Genomic DNA, 22,930 nt, shown 5'->3' on the forward strand with positions numbered 1-22,930 from the left:
GTGATTTCGGCTCAATAGCCACACACAAAGAGCATGATTTTGATTTGCTTAAAACATGATCTAATCAAATCTTAATTTAAGCTCTCTTACTCAAGAACTTACATCGGGTGTTGTCGAACGATTCCGATAGCTATTCGACCACTTTTCCTTCCCTTTATCGGATTTAGTTCCCCTTTGCTCTTGAGCTTAATTAAACAAATAAATTGATTTAATCATTTGAGCATCGAAAAGACGAACACAAGGCACTTAGCCCATATTTATACATTAGACATTAAAGTCACATATGTACGGAATCATGAATCAAACTCAACATTTTAGCTAATTTTTCCCCCTTGGCCGAATATGCATGTCTATTTTGGGGCCGATTTCAACACTTAATACATTCTACAAGCATGGTCACTTGTATTGACTAAACACCCTTTTGTTTCAAGTTCAAAACTTGGCTAATACACACATATACACACTAGTAAAGCATCCTCTCCCTTTCCATCAATTTAACACATGCATTGCTCATTAACATGCAAAAGTTATATTCAGCCTTAGCACACAACTTGCTAGCCGATTCTTCTCCATTTAGCAACCAATGCACATATGTGCTCACTCAAAAATGCTAAAAAGGAGGTTCAAGAATCATCAAGCCACCATCACATGCATCATTAACAAGCTTCATATTTAGCATGCAATGGCATTAACACAAACTCCACCTAGGCCGAATCTTAACTCATCCTCATGCCTCATCACCACAACATCAAACATCAACCAAGAATGATGCATCCATGGCCGAGTGTCATTTCCATCACATAGCAAGATTTAGACCATGGGCTAGGTAGAACTCAAGCTAACAACTAAAACATGCATGCATCTCATGGAACATCATCAAACATACCTTAGCCTAGCTACATGCATGGCCGAACCTCTTCAACCTTTCTTCTTCCTTCCTCCTTAAAATTTTTGGCCAAGGATGAACCAAAGGATGAGCATTTTTTTTTCTTTGTTTTTTTTCTTTCTAGTTTCGGCTAAATGAAGATGAGAAAGGATGAACAAAAATTTTCTCCTTTCTTTTCTTTAGCTCACGGCAATGGGGGGGGGAAACAACTACACACATTTTTTTTTGTATTCATCATACTTCTTTTCATTATTTTATGCCCATGCCCCTTATTTTATTTTTTTCTACATACCTCACTAGGCCAACATGTTCCCAACATGTTTCCACCCATAGCATGGCCAACCACTAGCTCAAATTTTGGGTAATTTGACATGCAAACCCATCATTTTCACAACATGCATTAATAGACCATTTTAAATTAGCCTATCATATTTTCACCATGTCTCATATCAATCCCTATTTAATAATTTCTCATGCAATTGGCAAAATTGGAGAATGAAACTTCCACATACTCATGTACACACATAATAAGCATAGAATATGGAAATCAATTATTTTTATGACTCGGTTTTCTGGTCCCGAAACCACTTCCCAACTAGGGTCAATTTTGGGCTGTCACATTCTCTGATGACAAGATTTCTACAAAAAAGAGGTCAAGTTTGAATGGAACAAAAAGTGTCAACAGAGTTTTTAAAAGTTAAAAGCTTCGTTGACCGAAGCCCCAGTTTTAGTGCAACCGAAATTGGGAAAAGAGTTTGTGGTGTATAGTGACGCATCCTTGAATGGATTAGGGTACGTGCTCATGCAAGAAGGCAAAATGATAGCATACACTTCAAAAAAACTGAAGCCACATGAGAAAAACTACTCGATGCACGATTTAGAGTTGGCTTCCAATGTGTTCGCATTGAAAATTTGGAGATACCATTTGTATGGCGAGAGATGCCAGGTATTTACTGACCATAAGAGTTTAAAGTATTTGATGAATCAAAAGGAGCTAAATCTACGTCAACGAAGATGGTTGGAGTTTATAAAGGATTATGAGTTGGTGATGGACTACCACCCCGGGAAGGCGAATGTAATCGCCGATGCATTGAGTAGGAAATCATTGTTCGCCTTGAGGGCTATGATTACTCAATTGACCGTGACTGATGATGGTTTGATTCTAGCTGAGATGAAAGCTAAATCTATGTTCCTTCAAGAGATTTGTGAAGCTCAGAAAGGTGATAAGGATTTGCAAGCTAAAATAGGTCAATGTGAGATGGGAAACGAATCAGAATTTCGTATTGGTATCGATGGTCGTATAATGTACCGAGACAGGATTTGTGTGCCTAAGGATGATGAGCTTGTTCAGAAGATTTTAAGAGAGGCACATAGTTGTTGCTTGTCTATCCATTCGGGTAGTGTGAAAATGTATAATGACTTGAAGAAAATGTACTAGTGGTCAGGAACGAAAAGAGACATTTTAGAATTTTTTTCCAAGTGTCTAGTTTGTCAACAAGTGAAAGCTGAACACCAAGCACCTTCGGGTTTACTTTAACCTGTGATGGTTTCCGAATGGAAATGGGACCGTGTAACCATGGATTTTGTGTCAGGGTTGCCTTTGACGCCAAGGAAAAATGATTCCGTTTGGGTAGTTGTCGATAGATTAACAAAGTCGGCACATTTTATACCAGTGCGTACTGACTATTTGTAACATCCCGAATTAAGGCCTAGTCAGAACAGTGGTTTTGGGACCACAAATCCGATTAATAAACCATGTCTTACATGACTTGAGATCCTGCAGTGTTGCAGAAAAGGATTTAGCCCAGACGGGTAATCCGTTGATCTCAGATATAGAAAAGGATCTAGCCCGGACGGGTGTACCTTGAGTGATCGAGCCTCCCGAAGAATATGTGTGCTTTAATGATTTAGCTCGGACAGGTAATCCGATTAGGATCTGAATTTAGCCTGGGCTGGTAATTCAGATCCAATCTCATTTGAGTATATGTCATCGTAGGGGATTCAGCCTGGACTGGTAATCCCGACAATACTCTATAAGTTTATATTATGGGGGATTTAGCGTAGACTGATACTACCACCGTAAGATGTGAGGTTCGCGGGAGTTCATAATTGAGATGATCACTTGTATGACTTGATAGTAAATGGATTATGCATCGAGATTTTTGAGAAATTCAACTAGTATTATAATGAATAACGCGATGAAAGTCCCGAGATAGGCGTGGTGATAAAGGTAAAGTTAATCGATATGCATAGGTACATACATTATACTCATAAGCGATGCCTTATTGAAATGTGATAAATGATGAGTAAGCGAATTCATGCATATGTATGTGTATACATGATGAACAAGTGAAAAGATTTGAAAGACGAACCATCCTTATACTTATGATTATGAATTGTGTTGCAATATCATGTTGACTTACAGTGTGTAAATGAATATGGAATTTATGAAATAATGAGTCCATGACCAATGTGATAATGAAATTATGATAGCTACTGTGATTTTGCACCGAAACAGTGTTGAACAGTAGCAGTAGCCCGATTTTGAAAAATCACCATAAATGGTGGAAGTCGAATTAGAGGCTGAATAATATATGAAGTTAAAGCTTAGTGAGTCTAGTTTCACATAAATGAAACGATTTAAGTAAAAGAATTATGTATTATGAGATATTTGAATTCTTGTGAGATAGAGTTGGAGTGATTCTAGACTCCCCTATATTAAATTTTGAAAATCACTAGAAATTGTAAAAAAAAATTATGAGTTAAAATTAATATGAATGACATCTTCAATAAGTCTATTTTCAATAGAAAGAGATTAGAACATTATCCGAGTCTCGTACTATGAGATATTTTATTTTTAGTAGATAGAGGTCTAAGTTATCAGACAGTGAAATAGGGGAAAGTTTAAAGAATAAAATGTACTTATTTTATTGACAAAAAATTCTGGAAATTTTATGTACAAAGATATATGAGTCTAGTTTTAGGGAAAACTAACGGATCTTAATTTAGAGTCTTATAGCTCGAGATATAAATAATTTATCGACTATGACTCGAGTAGATAGCTTGACCAGAATATGAATAAAAATGTAATTATAGTTGTTTTACCTAAGGAAACATGTTGTTACAATGCTTGTTATTTTCATATGGACATACTACGCGTAAAGCTTACTCCCCCTTCAATTTCTTCTAGTGTCCTCAGGTCGGCTCAGGGTTGGAGATCGTCGAAGGCAACCTCACACTATCAAGCTACCATCTTTGGAGTATTGTTGTAACTTAATTTCTTCAAGTGAGTGGCATGTATAGGGACTTAATTATTGATATGTGTTTTTATGTTTTGGCCAAGATGTTGCCTTATACTAATTCAATGTATATAGCCATGAGATGTGGCTTATAATGATTTTGGCTTGTAAGCCTATTTGTCCATGTTATGTGTTAATGTCTTGTGACGTGGTTATGTGATTATGGTTGTTCACTATGTATGAGAAGTATATGGCATATGTACATGATGAATGCCCTAGGACCATTCGAGATGGCCATGGCCATGGAATGAATGTGTGGCATGGTAGTAAGATGATAATGATTGAACATGGACAATTCTTGAATGTGTAGAGATTAAGTGTTGGGTAATAAACACAAGTATGACAACATGCAAATTTCACCAAAGGTTGATTAAACATTAAATTAATGTTATAATTTGTGCCCGTGATGTGTAAAAGTATGGGGGAAAAATAAGGTCAACATAAGGCTTGGAAAATAGCCTAAGTGTTAGCTACAGGGCAGAAACATGACCATGTGTCTCAATTGTGTGGAGGACACGGCCTAGTATACGGACGTGTGGCCTGGCCGTGTGATATAATTTATTTTGCTGACATCATAAACAGAGAGTTACACGAGCTGAGGACACGGGCGTATGTGACCACACGGCCCCACCTACACGAGCGTGTGACTATCCAAAGCAAGAAAATTTTTTAAGGTGCCCAAAGTTTATCGAATGTTTTCAGTTTTGTCCCGAACCGTCCTGATGTATGTTTTAGGCCTCGAAGGCCTGTATAAGGGACGATATGCATATGTTTGAAAAGTTTTAAGTTTGGGAAAAATTTGGTGACTTGATTTTGTATGTTTGTGAATGTTTAAGTTCGGTAACACCTCTAACCCTGTCCCGGAGTTGGATATGGGTGGGGGTGTTACATTTAGTGGTATCAGAGTTATAGTTTAGTCGATTCTCAAACTAACCTAGCATATGTATGAGAGTTCAGCTATACATGCCACTGATCTGTGATAGTGTGATGTCTTCCGACGCACATGAGAGCCATTTTGTTTAGACAAAAGGTACTCTCCAACTGTGCTACACCGACCATGTTGAATGTGTTGTTAAAATATTCGAGTAAAGTATAGTCATGATGAACTGAACCTTGGAAAGGTATGAATGGGGATTCATGGAATGTGTATATCGTGGAATAAGCTTATCTATGATTAATAGACAATGCTATGATGTAAATGGTCGATTTGCTTGAGTAAATGCATGTTTTTAGATAACTTACTACAGATGTAGATGGAATGAATATTCACGTACGCTTATATGAAAGATTATGGTTGATAAGCTCGTATAGCTTAAGTAAATGTGTTAAATTGCTTGGACTGATTTATATTATTGTAACAATATGTTTAAATGATGGTGCACGAGGTAAAAGTATAGGTTGTGATAAATTTATCTGTGTTTGTTGGCCCATGTATGATATCACGTGCATGACATGTATGATTAAATGAATAGATAAGTAAAGTTATCCAGAAAACATGGAATGCATGTATAAGTATACTTGTTAAAATGAGATAACTGGAAAGTGGACATAAAATCAATATGATATTTAGTTTACCTAAAATGAATGGCATGATTATGATGATGAAAGTTGTGTTACATGTATATGTAAATAAGAATCAAGTCAGAGGCCCTATGATCCTATCCCCCTTACCAAAGTGGTGTTTTATAATTGAAATTCATGAGATTTGTGTTGAATGAGTTTCTGGGTGAGAAACCAAAGAGTTCAATGATAGAATGGTTATAAGCATGGGTAAAGATTGAGAACGGGTTGATAAGTATAGACATGAGCTAGAAAGATATCGGATTGACCGAAAGATTGTTTAATTTTCGCAACATCGCAGTTAGTGAAAAAGGTTAATTTTGGTAAAACGATCTATCCTGGTCTGATATCAAGAGATGTATTGATTGAAATTCCCTCGGGAACTGGTTCTCTTAGTGAAAGGAATATTATGGAATATGGGACAGCAAAAATAGTTAAAGGAATAATGTACGAAATATGAAATGTCCAAGTAGGGTAATTATAGTGAATAGTTTGTGACTGTCTCTATTGAGATATTATGTGAGATTATTTGACCTCAAAAATGTTATTGGGACTATCTAATCTCTGATGAATTCTTATATTATGAAAATGTTCCCTGATCTTAACGTTAGATGAATAAGTTGTCAGTCTGATTGGCTTATGATCTGCATGGTTCTATTTTTCTATGGTATTTTGTTGTATTCCGCCTGTTGGGAATCGATGAGGAATTGTGTATGGTGCCATGATTCTGTCTCTACTGATCATTACTCTGACTGGTTTTATATGTATAAATGAGAGGCATATAGTTTCGGTCGTATTTGTTGTCAGTGGTTTGGAATGATGTTATTCTAGATTTCTTTTCTTTGAAAAATCGTTGGGGTTTTTCATATTTTTATCAGTCTGGTTTTCGGTCTTCTAATGCAGTGTTGTAAATTGGATTTTCTTATCATGAATTTCTTTATCTTGGATTTCTTTATTTTGGGCTTCTCCGTCTCATATTTCTCTATATTGGGTTTTTTGGATATTTTTATCTTGTGACTTATTGATCATGGCTTGCATTTAGAGCATGACCTCCAGCTTGTGGTTGATATACATAAAGAACAAGTATGACTATACCTCTGAATTGATCCTGATAATGTGGTGAAACTTCAAGTCCCAATTTGTATGGTGGATTTCTTTTCTCAAGTGGTTTCACTATTCGAATCCGAAAGGATTCGGGTGTGAATGTATATGTAACATGATGGTATGGACCAGAATTTTAAGTACATGAGTTTTTCTGATAGAGATTAAGTTTCAGTGAAAGTGTTGTAAAGTGAAAAAGAAACCAAAACCACTTTTCTGGTAAGATTTTCGGGGACAAAAATCCCTAAAGGAGGGAGAAATGTAACATCCCGAATTAGGCCTAGTCAGAGCAGTGGTTTTGGGACAAAATACGACGTAAGAAAATTTATTTTTATTATATTTTTATGGTCTACAATTTCGCGAAAGGATTTCGGGAAAATTTCGTTCGAAAAATTCGACGTTTGGGCACTCAATTTGGTCAAAAGGATTAAATTGTATAATGTGAAAAAGTTAAGTTCTACATGTTATAGGTGTCTAATTGCTATGAAATTTTACATGGGAGGTCCTTAAATGGTAATTATACCATTGTATAACTTGTTGGACAAAAATGGCATTGGTTGGGTAAAAGTTGAAAGAATAGTAAAAAGGGCATTTTGGTTATTTAGGGGTAAAATGAATTAAAAGACAAATTTTAAAACCCAAATGTGTCCCTTTCTTCATGCTTCAGCCAAATGTACCAAGAGCAGCCATGGTTAGGGTTTGGCCAAGCTTCCAAGCTCAATAGTAAGTGATTCTGAGCTCTGTTTTTAACGTTCTATGCATTTTTAAAGTCCCAGTAACATGTTCTAGCTATTTCTACCATTTATTTGAGCTAAGGTTTGTGTTTAAAAATTTAACCATGAATGATATGCATGTATTTTGATGTTTAATGGTAGAATATGAAGGCTCGGTGTGTAATAAACGACTTTTATTAAGCGATTTTTGATGAAAACGTCCGGAAAGACCGTTTTGTAAAATTGTAAAATTGGTCATAAAAGGGTGATTTAGTGGAAATTAGGGGCTTCCATAGTTATTAAAATGATTTGGCTAGCTTGAAATGCAAGGAATTTGAATAAAAATCATTTTACGAGCCTTGGGGAAAAAGTGCAAATATGTGAAAGTTTAGGGGTCAAAATGAAAATTTGTAAAAATATGATTTTTGGACCGGTATGAATAATGTGACTAATTAGTAGGCTAAATGTGATATTATAGATCAAGGAAAACAAGATTCAGGCTTAGAACGAGGTTGAACAAGGTTAAGCACAAACTCGAAATAAATAGTCGTACTCGAAACCGAGGTAAGTTCATATGTCAATGATAATGCAATGATATTATTGTTCATACTTGAACTTAAATTGATGTGTTACCATTGTGTGATGGATATTTATTTAGTTGATATAAAGATTATATATTGTAACAAATGCCTAAATATAATTGTATGCAATACCATGTTTATTTCATGGACTAATGTCTAAATAAACATGGAAATGTGTTGAATTGGATGTACATTGCATGATCAGCTATGCATAATGAGATACTTGATGAGAAGAGAAAAATCCTGGTTGAATAAAAAGGGAAATCCGATGGATAATCCATGGCTTACATGACTTGAGATCCTGCATGTGTTGCAGAAAAGGATTTAGCTCGGACGGGTAATCCGTTGATCTCAAATATAGAAAAGGATCTAGCCCGGACGGGTGTTCCTTGAGCGATCGAGCCTCCTAAAGAATATGTGTGCGTTGAGGATTTATCCTGGACGGGTAATCCGATTAGGATCTAAATTTAGCCTGGACTGGTAATTCAGATTCGACCTTATTTGAGTATATGTCGTCGTAGGGGATTTAGCCTAGACTGGTAATCCCGACAATACTCTATGAGTTTATATTACGGGGGATTTAGCCTGGACTGGTAATCCTGCCAAAAGATGTGAGGTTCGCCGGAATGTGTACTCAAGATGATCACTTGTATGACTTGATGGTAAATGGTTATCCATCGAGATTTCTGAGAAATTCAACAGGTATTATAATTACTAACGCGATGAAAGTCCCAAGATGGGTGTGGTGATAAAGGTAAAGTTAAACGATATGCTATGAATATGTACAAGTATGTACATTATACTCATAATCATGCCTTATTAAAATGTGATAAATGATGAGTAAGCGAATTCATGCATATGTATGTGTATACATGATGAACAAGTGAAAAGATTTAAAAGACGAACCATCCTTATGCTTATGATTATGAATTGTGTTGCAATATCATGTTAACTTAAATTGTGTAAATGAATATGAGATTTATGAAATAATGAGTCCATAACCAATGTGACAATGAAATTATGATAGCTATTGTGATTTTACACCAAAACAGTGTTGAACAGAAGCAGTAGCCCAACTTTGATAAAGCACCATAAATGATGAAAGTCGAATCATAGGTCTAATAATATACAAAATTAAATCTTAATGAGTCTATTTTCACATAAATGAAACAATGTAACTAAAAGAATTATGTGTTATGAGATATTTGAATTCTTGTGAGATAGAGTTGGAGTGATTCTAGACTCCCCTGTCTTAACTTTTGAAAATCACTATAAATTTTAAAAAAATAATTATGAGTTAAAATTCAGATTAATGAAATCCTTACTGAGTCTATTTGCAATAGAAAGAAATGGATACATTATCTGAGTCTCGTACTACGAGATATTTTATTTTTAGTAGATAGAGGTCGAAGCTGTCAGACAGTGAAATAGGGGAGAGTTTAAAGAATAAACTGTACTTATTGGCTCGACCAAGAAATCTAGAAATTTTATGGTAAGAGGATATATGAGTCTAGTTTTAGGAAAAATTAACGGATCTTAATTTAAAGTACTGTAGCTCCAGATATAAATAATTTATCAATTATGACTCGAGTAGACAGCTTGACCAGAATATGAATAAAAATGTAATTATAGTCGTTTTACCTAAGGAAACATGTTGTTATAATGCTTATTATTTTCATATGGACTTACTAAGCGTAAAAATTACTCCCCCTTCAATTTCTTCTAGTGTCCTCAGGTCGGCTCAGGGTTGGAGATCGTCGGAGGCAACGTCTCACTATCAAGCTACCATCTTTGGAGTATTGTTGAAACTTAATTTCTTCAAGTGAGTGGCATGTATAGGGACTTAATTATTGATACATGTTTTTATGTTTTGGCCAAGATGTTGCCTTATATTAATTCAATGTATATAGCCATGAGATGTGGCTTATAATGATTTTGGCTTGTAAGCCTATTTGTCCATGTTATGTGTTAATGTCTTGTGACGTGGTTATGTGATTATGCTTGTTCATTATGTATGAGAAGTATATGGCACATGTACATGATGAATGCCCCAGGACCATTCGAGATGGCCATGACCATGGAATGAATATGTGGCATGGTAGTAAGATGATAATGATTGAACATGGACAATTTGTGACAGCCCTAAATTGACCCTAGTCGGAAAGTGGTTTCGGGACCACGAAATCGAGTCATAAAAAAATAATGAACAGTCATATTCGATGCTTATTATATGTGAATATGAATGTGTGGAAGTTTCATACTTTAATTTGGTCAGTATATGTGAAATTTATTAGTAGGGACTTATGTGAGACAATTGTGAAGTGTGTTAGACTAATGTAAAAGTGAGCTAATAGTGCATGACGTAAAAAAAAGTGTACTTGCATGTCAAATTAGCCAAAGTATGGATAGTGGCCGGCCATGGTATGGGTTATTAATGATAATATGTATTTTTCTATTAACATTTTTAGATTATAAAATGAGTTAATGAATTAAGAATAATAAAATATGAGGGGAGTGGGAGGAGAAACCAAAGTTGTTTCATCCTTGCTCCTCCATTTTGCCGTAACTTGAGGGAGGAAGAAGAAAGGAGTTCTCTTGCTTCATGTTCGGCTTGGATGATGATTATGAAGAGGTAAGTACTTTGAAATTCTTGGAAATTTATGTATAAATAAGGTGGTTAGTTCAAGTTCTATTCATTCCATGGATTAAGTTTTGGTTGTTTGGTGGTTTGATATACGGCCAAGTAGTTTGAAGCTCTTAGTACATATATTTTTTTTTCTTTCTTGAAGGTTGAAATTGGTTTGTCCTTAAGGAGGTGCCGAATGTGGTCATTGAAGGGCCTTGATGAACAATATGTGTGGCTTGGGTTTATAACATTCGGTTAAGGAAGTTTGTGTGCTAGGAAGTTTGGTTTAATATATATAGATCTAAATCACCTTGTATTTGATAATTTGAAGAGTAGGAAATGGCAAATTAAAATTATGTTGGGTAAATTTTTAGTTTAGTTGTGCTTAAGCATTCGGCATTAATAGTTGATATTGGCTATGAAAGTATGAAAGATTAGAGATTATTTTTTTTAAAATGAATTATGACCTTAATATGAACAAGATAGAAAGTCGGTTATAGATGTGATTGAGTGATTCGATCATTGATGGGCATTATGGTAACCTAATTGTAGTTTGCTACCTTTAATTTCGAGATGGAAATTGTATATATAAGCTAAGTTGAGCGGTTAGGGCCAAATGAGGTATATAAGATATTAAAGCATGCTAGAATTATACATTAGTGAAAATGTGTGATTGTACTAAATTCCCTACTTGAATTCGGTTAGGTATAGTCATGGTATGAGCTCATTAGGGATACTACCTTATAAGTGAATGTAGCTTTAGTTAACTTTATGTGTTATGCGTGTGTTAAAATAATTAATGATTTGGATGTTATTATAGGTATTTATGCTAAAGAATTTTTCGACTATGTTTTGTACCCATGTGATGACTCTAATGTCTAATATAATTAGGTATATAGTTGATTTCATTATTAAAAATAAGGGTTAAGTACGTTGAATTTCTCTTTGATGTTCAAAATGATTAAATCAATTTATTTGTTAAATTAAGCTCAAGAGCAAAGGGGAACTAAATCTGATAAAGGAAAGGAAAAAGTGATCGAATAGCCGTTGAAATCATTCGACAACATCCAAGGTAAGTCTTTGAGTAATGATATTTAGCTTATGATTTAATAAGGCAATTATTTGTCTATGAGCATAATAATTAACTTGTGACCTGACGATTCTACTTGAATTACATGATAAAATAAATAAGTAAGGTATTTACCTGTAGCCGAATGGTTATGGAAATCTTGTGGATTAATGAAATGGGATCATGTTATTTGTTTAGGATTAATGAATCGAACGATGTATGGTTAGTAAACATGCTGTAATTGTATTCGAGTATCAGGAATGATATCCAGATGTGATATGATATATACATATCCATATATGTGTGAATGCTAATCGGGGTCTAAATCCGAGCTTGGTCTCGAAGGGCTTTTGAGCCAGTGCTAATAACCAAACTTAGTTTCGAAGGGCTTTAGAGCCAGTGTCATAACCGGACTTAGTTCCGAAGGGCCTTCAAGCCAGTGGTCTAATCCAAGCTTGGTCTTGAAGGGCTTTTGAGCCAGTGCTAAGAATCGGGCTTGATTACGAAGGATGTTTGTGCCAGCATAATATTTGAGGGTGAAAACCCATAAGTGTTCGTACGAGAAATCATATAATACATGTTGGAATAATTTTAATCACATGTGCTACTTACTGTAAGATAACCATGTAAGTAATTTACTCTTGTTAAGAATATGAATATACTTCAATTATGACTTTGAAATTTGATGGGAATGCTTAGCACATTATTTAAATCATCCGAATGTTTATGATCCGATTATGATGTATGAGTTCCGAATTAGAGAGTTCAATGTCATAGTTATGGAATGTATGTGTATATGCATGAAATTGACATGGACATTTGAGATGAGCGCATTCGGTTATGGATTGGATTTAGCTGGATAAATTGGTTTCACCTTTGTGATATTAATGATAAAAGTGATATCTCGGTTATGTTTCTATTCGGCCAAGGGATGAAACAAACAAACTTGATATTATTATGCCATTCTTTTAAATGATTTCATTACTTAAAACTTACTAAGCATCGAAATGCTTATTCTCTGCTTTAATTCTCTGTTTTATAGATTTTGTTCGTCAACTATCGGACTCGGGAGTGTCAAAGTCGAAGTCATCCACACTATCTAAGCCACTTTTTGGTACTTTTCAGTTGAACTTGATAATGGCATGTATAGGGCTGACCCTTGATGTTAATTAAGTATCTTTTGGTAATGTATATTCGTATAGCCATGCGAAAATGGCTTGTTTATTTTGAGTATAACATTATGGTCATTTTGTATATATGGTCTTATGATATGGTTATTAAGTGGTGTGGAAATGTTTGGTAATGATTAGCCATTGAAATGGCCAATCATGGTCCTATTGGTGCTACGTACGTCATGGCTAATCGTGATTATACTTGAAAATAATGTATGTCAATTTACTAATTGATTCATGGAAAATTTGAAATAGGTAAAATTTACCTTAAAAGAGATGCTGACAGCAGCAGTGATGTGAATTTTAAAAATCACTAAAAATAGTAGGAATGGAATTAAATAGTGAATAAATTATATAATCGAAGCTTGATGAGTCTATTTTCATATGAAAGAAACAAAATGACCATATGATCTGTATTTTATAAGATGTTTAAGTTTTCATGAAACAGGGCCAGAGCATTTTCTGGATCCCCTGTTCTGATTTTGAAAATGTACCATAAATTAACCAGAGACAATTCGAAGTCATGCTTTAGATGTACAAATTCCTTTTTGACTCTAGTTTTATTAGAAATAAACAGCCTAAGTATTGAAGCTCTGTACAGGGTGATATCTAAGTCGTAATGCATAAAGATCAGAGTAGTCGAACCCTGAAACAGGGGAGACTTTAACTAATAAACTGTACTAATTGGCCTGACAAAAAATTCTAGAAAAAAATTTGTAGATGGATATATGAGTCTAGTTTCAGGAAAAATTTATGGAATCGGTTTTCAAGTTTTAGAACTCGAGATATTATTTTTAAAGTGACCGTGATGCAGTTAGCCAGCTGGTCTGTAAATTCTAAAATGAACTGTGTAAGTAAATGAATTAAGTTCGTTAACACCTCGTGTTCGACTCCGGCAACGGTCTCGGGTACAGGGTGCTACAATTTTATTGGTATCAGAGCTATGGTTTAGTCGATTCTAGGACTATCGTAATACGTTCGGGTTTAGCTATACATGCCATTATGTGTTTATTTGATAGTGTGGTGATTTTTGACAGTTAAAAATGTGTTTACTTATAGTAATGGATCCCGATCCCAACCGAGCGGTAGCTGATGATGTTGAGAGTGTAGCGCCTGCTCCCGCGCAAGGGACAGCGCCGGTGGACTCTCAACCTATTGTTAGTAATCAGAATGATGAAGCTAGACAGGCTTTTTATAGCGTGATGAATGATTGGTTCAATCAGTATATTCGAACTAATACGGCTGTTCCAAAACCCCCACTCCCGACTAATACAACCCCTGCACCTACGATACCTCCGGTAACTGACCAGATGAGGTTAAATAAGCCCCTAGTTGACAGAATCCGAAAACACGGGGCTACTAAATTTAAAGCTACAGACAGCGATGATGCCGAGCAAGCTGAATTTTGGTTGGACAACACTATTCGGGTACTTGATGAACTATCTTGCACACCTGATGAATGCCTAAAGTGTACTATCTCCTTACTACGTGATTCTGCCTACTATTGGTGGAATACGTTGATTTCGGTTGTGCCCAGAGAGCAAGTAACTTGGGAGTTTTTCCAAACCGAGTTTCGAAAAATGTATATCAACCAGAGATTCATTGATCAAAAATGGAAAGAATTTCTTGAACTTAAACAAGGTTCCATGTCGGTTACTGATTATGAACGAAAGTTTGTAAGGCTTAGCCGGTATGCTCGAGAATGCATTTCCTCAGAAGCTGTAATGTGTAAACGTTTTGAAGATGGACTGAACGAAGATATAAAACTGTGTGTTGGCATTTTAGAAATCAGAGAATTTGTGGTACTTGTCGAGTGAGCTTGCAAAGCCGAAGAGCTCAGTAAGGAGAAAAGAAAAGCTGATATGGGAGCAAAGGAGTTTCGTAAGAGATCTCCGGGAAAGCCCTATCAACAGTTTTCGAAGAAAGTTAGAGATGATTTAGGCCGGTCTAAAGGCACTTCGGGCTTTTCTAGACGAGATCGTGATCAACCCCCTGTGAGTACACGAGTCACTTCGGTTGCCAGTGTTGGAAATGATCGTTGAGACAGAACAGAGTGCCAGTATTATGGTAAATGGCATTCGGGGAGTTGTAGATTCCATGACTGCTCCTGTTATAAGTGCGGATCAGCTGACCATTTTATCAAGGATTGCCCGAGACTGTCTGAACAAAATGTAAATCAGAGTGGGAAACCAGGTGCTACTACTGCTCGGGGTAGACCATCTAGAAATACGGGGAATGCCAGTACCGGCCAGAGAGGATCTAGAGATGCTACAACCAGATCTGAGGCTCGTGCTCCTGCTAGAGCTTATGCTATACGCGCACGCGAGGATGCTACCTCGCCAGATGTTATTACCGGTACTTTCACTCTCTTTGATACTAATGTGATTGCATTGATTGACCCTGGTTCTACTCATTCATATGTATGTGAGACCTTAGCATCCAGTAAGACTTTACCTGTTGAGTCTACTGAGTTCGTAATTCGAGTGTCGAATCCCTTGGGTCGTTATGTGCTTGTCGACAAGGTGTGTAAGAAATGCCCCTTAATAATCCGAGGCTCCTGTTTTCCGGCTGACTTGATGCTTTTACCGTTTGATGAATTTGATGTTATTCTCGGTTTGTATTGGTTGACCGTACATGATGCAGTTGTGAATTGAAAAAGTAAGACTATTGATTTGAGGTGTGCAAATAATGAGATAATCCGAGTCGAGTCTACTGTTTTGAATGGATTGCCAACAATAATATCCTCGATGTTAGCTCAAAAATATGTGAGAAAGGGGTGTGAAGCGTATCTTGCATACGTATTTGATAATAAAGAACCAGAAAAGAAACTTGAATCGGTACCAGTGGTTTGTGAATATCTGAATGTTTTTCCCGAAGAATTACCGGGGTTACCACCTGTTCGGGAGGTAGAGTTTGGCATCGAACTTGTACCTGGGACTACACCGATTTCGATAGCTCCGTATCGTATGGCACCAACGGAATTAAAGGAATTGAAAGCTCAGTTGCAAGAGTTGATGGATAGAGGTTTCGCTCGACCAAGTTTCTCACCTTGGGGTGCACCAGTATTGTTTGTGAAAAAGAAGGACGGAACCATGAGGTTGTGCATCGACTATCGTCAGCTGAATAAAGTGACAATAAAGAATAAATATCTGTTACCGCGTATTGATGATTTGTTTGATCAACTAAAGGGAACCTCAGTTTTTCAAAGATAGATTTGAGATTGGGCTATTATCAATTGCGAATTCGAGATTCAGATATACCCAAAACTGCTTTCAGAACGAGATACGGTCACTACGAGTTCTTAGTGATGCCGTTTGGGCTCACTAATGCCCCTGCGGTATTTATGGATTTGATGAATCGGATCTTCAGACCGTTTTTGGATCGGTTTGTAGTTGTGTTTATCGATGATAGTTTGGTCTATTCGAGAAATGAAACCGATCATGTTGAACACCTGGGATTAGTGTTACAAATTTTACGGGATAAGCAGTTATATGCTAAGTTCAGTAAGTGTGAGTTCTGGTTAAGAGAGGTTAGCTTCTTGGGTCATGTGGAATCTGCATCGGGTATTCAAGTTGATCCGAGCAAAATTTCAGGCATACTTAACTGGAAGCCTCCGAGAAATATTACTGAGGTTCGGAGCTTTTTGGGACTTGCCGGTTACTACAAACGGTTTGTAAAGGGTTTTTCGATGATAGCCACACCAATGACGAAACTGCTTCAGAAAGATGTTAAGTTTGAATGGACAGAAAAATGTCAGAAAAGTTTCGATCAACTAAAGACTTATTTGACTGAAGCTCCAGTACTAGTGCAGCCCGAATCAGGCAAAGAGTTTGTCGTTTACAGTGATGCATCCTTACTTGGGTTGGGTTGTGTATTGATGCAAGAAGGTCGAGTTGTAGCTTATGCGTTGAGGCAATTAAAGCCATATGAGAAAAATTATCCAACCCACGATCTCGAATTAGCTGCCATCGTATTCGCTTTGAAAATATGGAGACATTACTTATTTGGTGAGAAGTGCCATGTATTTTCGGATCACAAAAGTCTCAAATATTTGATGACTCAAAGAGATTTGAATTTGCGACAAAGACGTTGGCTCGAGTTGTTGAAAGACTATGAGCTTGTCATTGACTATCACCCGGGAAAGGCTAATGTGGTTGCGGATGCTTTAAGTCGTAAATCACTGTTTGCCTTATGAGCGATGAATGTACACTTGTCTGTTCTATCCGATAATGTGTTAGTAGCAGAATTAAAGGCTAAACCATTGTTGATTCATCAAATTCGTGAAGCTCAGAAAGTCGATAATGAATTGGTAGCAAAACGAGCTGAATGTATTTCAAATATGGAGTCAGAGTTTCAAATAGATGATGACAATTGTTTGAGGTTCAGAAGTCCATTGTGTGTTCCAAGAAATTCAAAACTTATTTCGATGATCTTGAGCGAGGCTCATAGTAGCCGAATGTCTATCCACCCGGGTAGTACAAAAATGTACAATGATTTGAAACGTCAGTTTTGGTGGCCTGGTATGAAACGAGACATTTCTGACTTTGTTTCGAAGTGTTTGATATGTCAACAAGTGAAAGCGGAACATCAAGTGCCTTCAGGATTACTTCAGCCGATCATGATACCCGAGTGGAAGTGGGATCAAGTCACGATGGATTTTGTATCTGGATTGCCATTGTCATTGTGACAGCCCTAAAATGACCCTAGTCGGAAAGCGGTTTCGGGACCGCTAAACCGAGTCACCAAATTATTTGAATATGATATTTATTGTCTAAAATATGTGAATATGAATGTGTGAAAGTTTTGAGCTTCGATTTAGTCGATTGCATGTGAATTTAATTAATAGGACTTATGTGTGGCACTTTTAAAAGGTGATAGGTTAATCTATAAGGACCTATTAGTGCATGTTATGAAAATAATGGGCTTGCATGTCAAATTTCCACCTATGACAAGTAGTGGCCGGCCATGCTATGGATTAAAGCCTATTATAAACATTTTTGTGTTAGTGATTTATGTTAGAAATAATAAAATAAAAGGTTAGTAATAAAGTAATAAAAAGGGAGGGGTGATGAAAACAAAGTTGTCTCATCCTTGCTCCCCCTATTGCCGTGACTTGAGGAAGGAAGAAGAAGAGGATTTTCTTGCTTCATGATGGGTTGGTTGATGTTTAGGAAGAGGTATGTTAATGCTCTTTCATTGAAAGTCTTTGTATATTTGGAGTGGTCATCAAGTATAGAAGCTAACTCATGGCAAATGTTTTTGTAAATTTATGAAGATGACATTCGGTCATGGATGTTTGTATTTCTTTGATGTTGTTTTTGATGCTTAGGTGTATTGAGGGTTGATTATAGATGAGTTGAGCTTGGTAAAATTGAATATTTGTGGCTTAATTGCTTAATGACAATTGGCTATGTTGAAATGCCAAATTAGTGCTAAATTGTAAGTATTTAATTGAGTGTTCGAATATGAATTTAAGAAGAATGATACATTCGACTATGCTTTGATGTGCTTGGATTATTGTTCATTGAGTAGGTGATTGAGGAATGATTAGAAGAATTTGAATGCTAAACTAGTTGATTTGTTTATAATGTCCGATTATGATCAATTATAGAGATGTGAATAAAAATTTGTTTGGTGATATATATATGTATTCGGCAATGGGATAAAATGTGTATCAAGGTAAGTTTCATGGTGATTATGCTTGTGATGTTGGGTTAATATTCGGCATTGAGTAATGTTGGGGTAAGGTGATTAATCGGCTATGAAATTAGCTAAATTAAATAAGCATGAAATCGAGTCATGGTATGTTTTATCGAATATGATACATATTGAAATCTATTGTTTTAGATATAGATTAAATGATATGTGATTGCCCAATGTGATAGTTAAGTGAATAATATTGGTTAAGTCCTTAAGCAAATCTATTGTTTTACTTAAGCTTAAGAGCAAAGAGGATCAAAGTCGGATGGGGGAAAAGAGAAAGTAAACAAATAGCCGTGGATATCTAGTCGTCGACCACTTCCGAGGTAAGTTTTAAGTGATTAAATGTTGAGTAAATTCAATCATAATAGGACATAATGAGTTGATTTAATAAGATATGATGTGGCCATGATATGTCTTAAACTCAAATGGTAAGTTCATATGTGTTCGGACTTGGAAAGTTAAGAGCAAATTGTAATAATTTGCTTTGGACAGCAGCAGTAACGTGATTTTAGAAAATCACTATAAATTGTTGGTGTGGAATTATAGGCTGAATAAAATATGTAATCAAGGCTTAATTAGTCTAGTTTCTTATAAAAGAGACCTTGTGAGCAAACAAATTTCCTATAAAGAGATATTTAAAGTTGTGTGAGACGGTGTCAGAATGACTCCGAAATCCCCTGTTCTGTTTTTAGAAAATCATTATAAATTGTACAAATATGGTTATAAGATAAAATTTATATGCTTAGACTCCTTAATGAGTCTAGTTTCAAATGAAATCAAATACAACACATTTTGAATTCTGTAAAATGAGAAATTTGATTCGTAGTGAAGAGTGGTCAGATTAGTCAAACAGTGAAACAGGGGAAAATTAAGAAAAATCTGGTATTGATTGGCCAAACCTAAAATTCTGGAAATTTTATGGATGGAAGATATACGAGTCTATATTCAGGAAAAATTAACGGCAAGTGATTTGGAGTTTTGTAGCTCCGGTTATAAATAATTTAGTGACCATTGCTCAGGAAAACAGCTCGTAGTGAATATGTGATTTTGTTGTAAACATGGATAAAACTTGTTTTAGTTGCTCATAAGCTATTGATTAAACCCATACTTGAATTCTAAATCGTGATATTGTAAGCTTATGAGTATTCGAACATGAAATGATAGTATGGCGTAAAATTGAATTATTCATTGGAAAGTGATGGATGTAGATTCGGCCAAGACCAAGTCTGTACATGATAGTATATGTGGTATGTGAAGTATATTTGAATAAATGTGAAAGTGTATATATATGTGATAAGGCCTAATGGCCAATGTGATGAATGTGAAAGTGTATATATATGTGATAAGGCCGAATGGCCAATGTGATGAATGTGAAAGTGTATATATATGTGATAAGGCCTAATGGCCGATGTGATGAATGTGAAAGTGTATATATGTGATAAGGCCGAATGGCCAATGTGATGAATGTGAAAGTGTATATATATGTGATAAGGCCGAATGGCCAATGTGATGAATGTGAAAGTGTGTATATATGTGATAAGGCCTAATGGCCGATGTGATGAATGTGAAAGTGTATATATGTGATAAGGCCGAATGGCCAATGTGATGAATGTGAAAGTGTATATATATGTGATAAGGCTGAATGGCCAATGTGATGAATGTGAAAGTGTATATATATGTGATAAGGCCTAATGGCCGATGTGATGAATGTGAAAGTGTATATATGTGATAAGGCCTAATGGCCGATGTGATGAATGTGAAAGTGTATATATGTGATAAGGCCTAATGGCCGATGTGATGAATGTGAAAGTGTATATATGTGACAGGGCCGAGTGGCCAATGTGATGGATGTGAAAGTGTATAAATGTGATAAGTCCCGAAGGGCAATTGTGTCAGTACTATATCCGGGTTAAAACCCCGCAGGTTTTATGCGAGAATATTATCCTGATTAATGTCCGTAGGCTTCGTGCGCGTACTATATCTGAGCTTTAAAGACCCGACGGCTAAATGCTAGGATTCAAGTAAGACTTTGATATTGAGTATCTGCATTAAGTTACCATCAAATAAGTATTATGTATTCAAGATGTTCAGGTACGTATTACTTACTCATCGGTGGAGTGATTTCGAGGTGAATTATCAGTATCAAAGAGGTAGGTAAATGTGATTAATATTATAACTCCAAATGTGAGAATGTGCTTTGGAAATATTTGACCATCTAGGTCATTATTATTCGAAAGTATATATGTGGCAGCCAAGTGTTGCGTTTAATGATATTATAGATCGAGATGAAGCTCTAGATTAACTTCATCAAACAATTGAAATGAATGACCAATAATAGTGATTGAGAACACTTTGTCTTGCTTAAAACTTACTAAGTATTAAATGCTTACTCCGTTCTTTGAATCTCTGTTTTATAGATTTTGGTTCGTCAGCTATCGGACTCGAGATTATTGAAGTCGAAGTCACCCACACTATCAAAGCCCTTTTGGTACACTTTTGGTTGAACTCTGAAAATGGCATGTATAGGACTACCCTTTTTGTAGTGGGTCATGGACCCTTTGGATTTGTATAATTTTGGATAGCCATGTGAAAATGGCTTATATATGTTTGAGCATAATGTTATAATCATTTAGTATGGATATGGTTATTGAGAGGTGTGGATATGCTTAACAAGGATTGGTCATGGGAATGGTCAATCACTATCATAATTTGTGCTATTTATGCTAAAAGGGCTAGTTGAATCATGGAAACTATGAAATAGGTAAAGTCTACCTTAAAGGCAGATGCTGACAGCAGCAGTGATGTAGATTTGGAAAATCACTAAAAATAGTAGGAATAGAATTAAATAGTGAATAAATTATTTAAATGAACCTTGATGAATCCACTTTCATATGGAAGAAACGAAACGGTCATATGAGTGGCATGTTAAGAGATAATTAGGTTTTCGTGAGACAGGGCCAGAACGGTTTCTGGATTCCCTATTCCGACTTTGGAAATTCATTATAAATTAACCAGAGATAATTAGGAGTCATGCCATATATGTATAGATTCCTCTCTGAGTTTAGTTTCTATAGAAACAAACGGCATCAGTATTGAAGCCCTGTACAGGGAGATATCCGAATTTTAATGCATGAAGGCAGTGTAGTCGCACCCTGTAACAGGGGAGACTTTAACTAATAAACTGTACTAATTGGCCCTACCAAAAATTCTAGAAAAAAATATGAAGATGTACATATGAGTCTAGTTTCAGGGAAAAATCACGAAACTGACTTTCGAGTTGTGAAACTCAAGATATGATTTTTAAGGTGACAGCGACACAGTTAGCCAGCTGTCTGGAAATTTTTAAAATGGACAGCGATAGTAAGCGAATTTAGTCTGTGAACCCCTCGTGTCCGACTCCGGCGACGGTCTCGGGTACGGGGTGTTACAGTCATCAAGCAAGAAAGATGCGATCTGGGTTGTTGTTGATAGACTGACAAAGTAGGCTCATTTTATCCCTGTACGTATGGATTACTCCCTTAACAAGCTAGCTGAAATGTATGTATCTCAGATTGTAAGGTTACATGGAGTACCCGTTTCTATTGTGTCAGATAGAGATCTGAGATTCACATCGCAATTTTGGAAGAAATTTCAAGAAGCTTTGGGTACCAAATTGCATTTCAGCACCGCTTTTCATCCCCAGACCGATGGTCAATCTGAGCGGATAATTCAGATACTCGAGGATATGTTGAGATGTTGCATTCTTGAGTTTAGTGGTTCGTGGGAACGGTATTTACCTTTGATTGAATTCGCTTACAACAATAGTTTTCAGTCAAGCATTAAGATGGCACCTTACGAGGCTTTGTACGGTCGTAAATGCCGTACACCATTGTTTTGGACCGAGCTCGGTGAAAGTAAAATTTTCGGAATTGATTTGATTAAAGATACTGAGCAGAAAGTAAAGATAATTCATAAAAGTATGAAGGCAGCATCAGATCGTCAGAAGCCGTACGCGGATTTAAAACGAAGAGATATTGAGTATCAGGTGGGAGACAAAGTTTTTCTTAAAGTTTCACCTTGGAAAAAGATACTCAGATTTAGCCGTAAGGGCAAACTGAGTCCAAGGTTCATAGGGCCGTATGAAATATCCGAACGAATTGGTCCAGTGGCATATAGATTGATTTTACCCCCTGATCTCGAAAAGATTCACAATGTTTTTCATGTTTCGATGCTTCGACGTT

General features: G+C 36.1%; 1 protein-coding gene across 1 annotated transcript in view; it reads left to right on the forward strand.

Moving 5' to 3' along the window:
• Window positions 1-1,865: 1,865 nt before the first annotated feature.
• Window positions 1,866-22,930, forward strand: part of LOC121210024 (uncharacterized) — a 94,596-nt gene continuing 73,531 nt past the window's right edge. Inside the window, exon 1 of the mRNA XM_041082095.1 lies at window positions 1,866-2,296. Within this exon, the coding sequence (XP_040938029.1) occupies window positions 1,866-2,296 (431 nt within the window). The remainder of the gene's footprint in view (window positions 2,297-22,930) is intronic.

Source organism: Gossypium hirsutum, chromosome A11 (genome assembly GCF_007990345.1).
Source record: "Gossypium hirsutum isolate 1008001.06 chromosome A11, Gossypium_hirsutum_v2.1, whole genome shotgun sequence".
Lineage (NCBI taxonomy): Eukaryota > Viridiplantae > Streptophyta > Magnoliopsida > Malvales > Malvaceae > Gossypium > Gossypium hirsutum.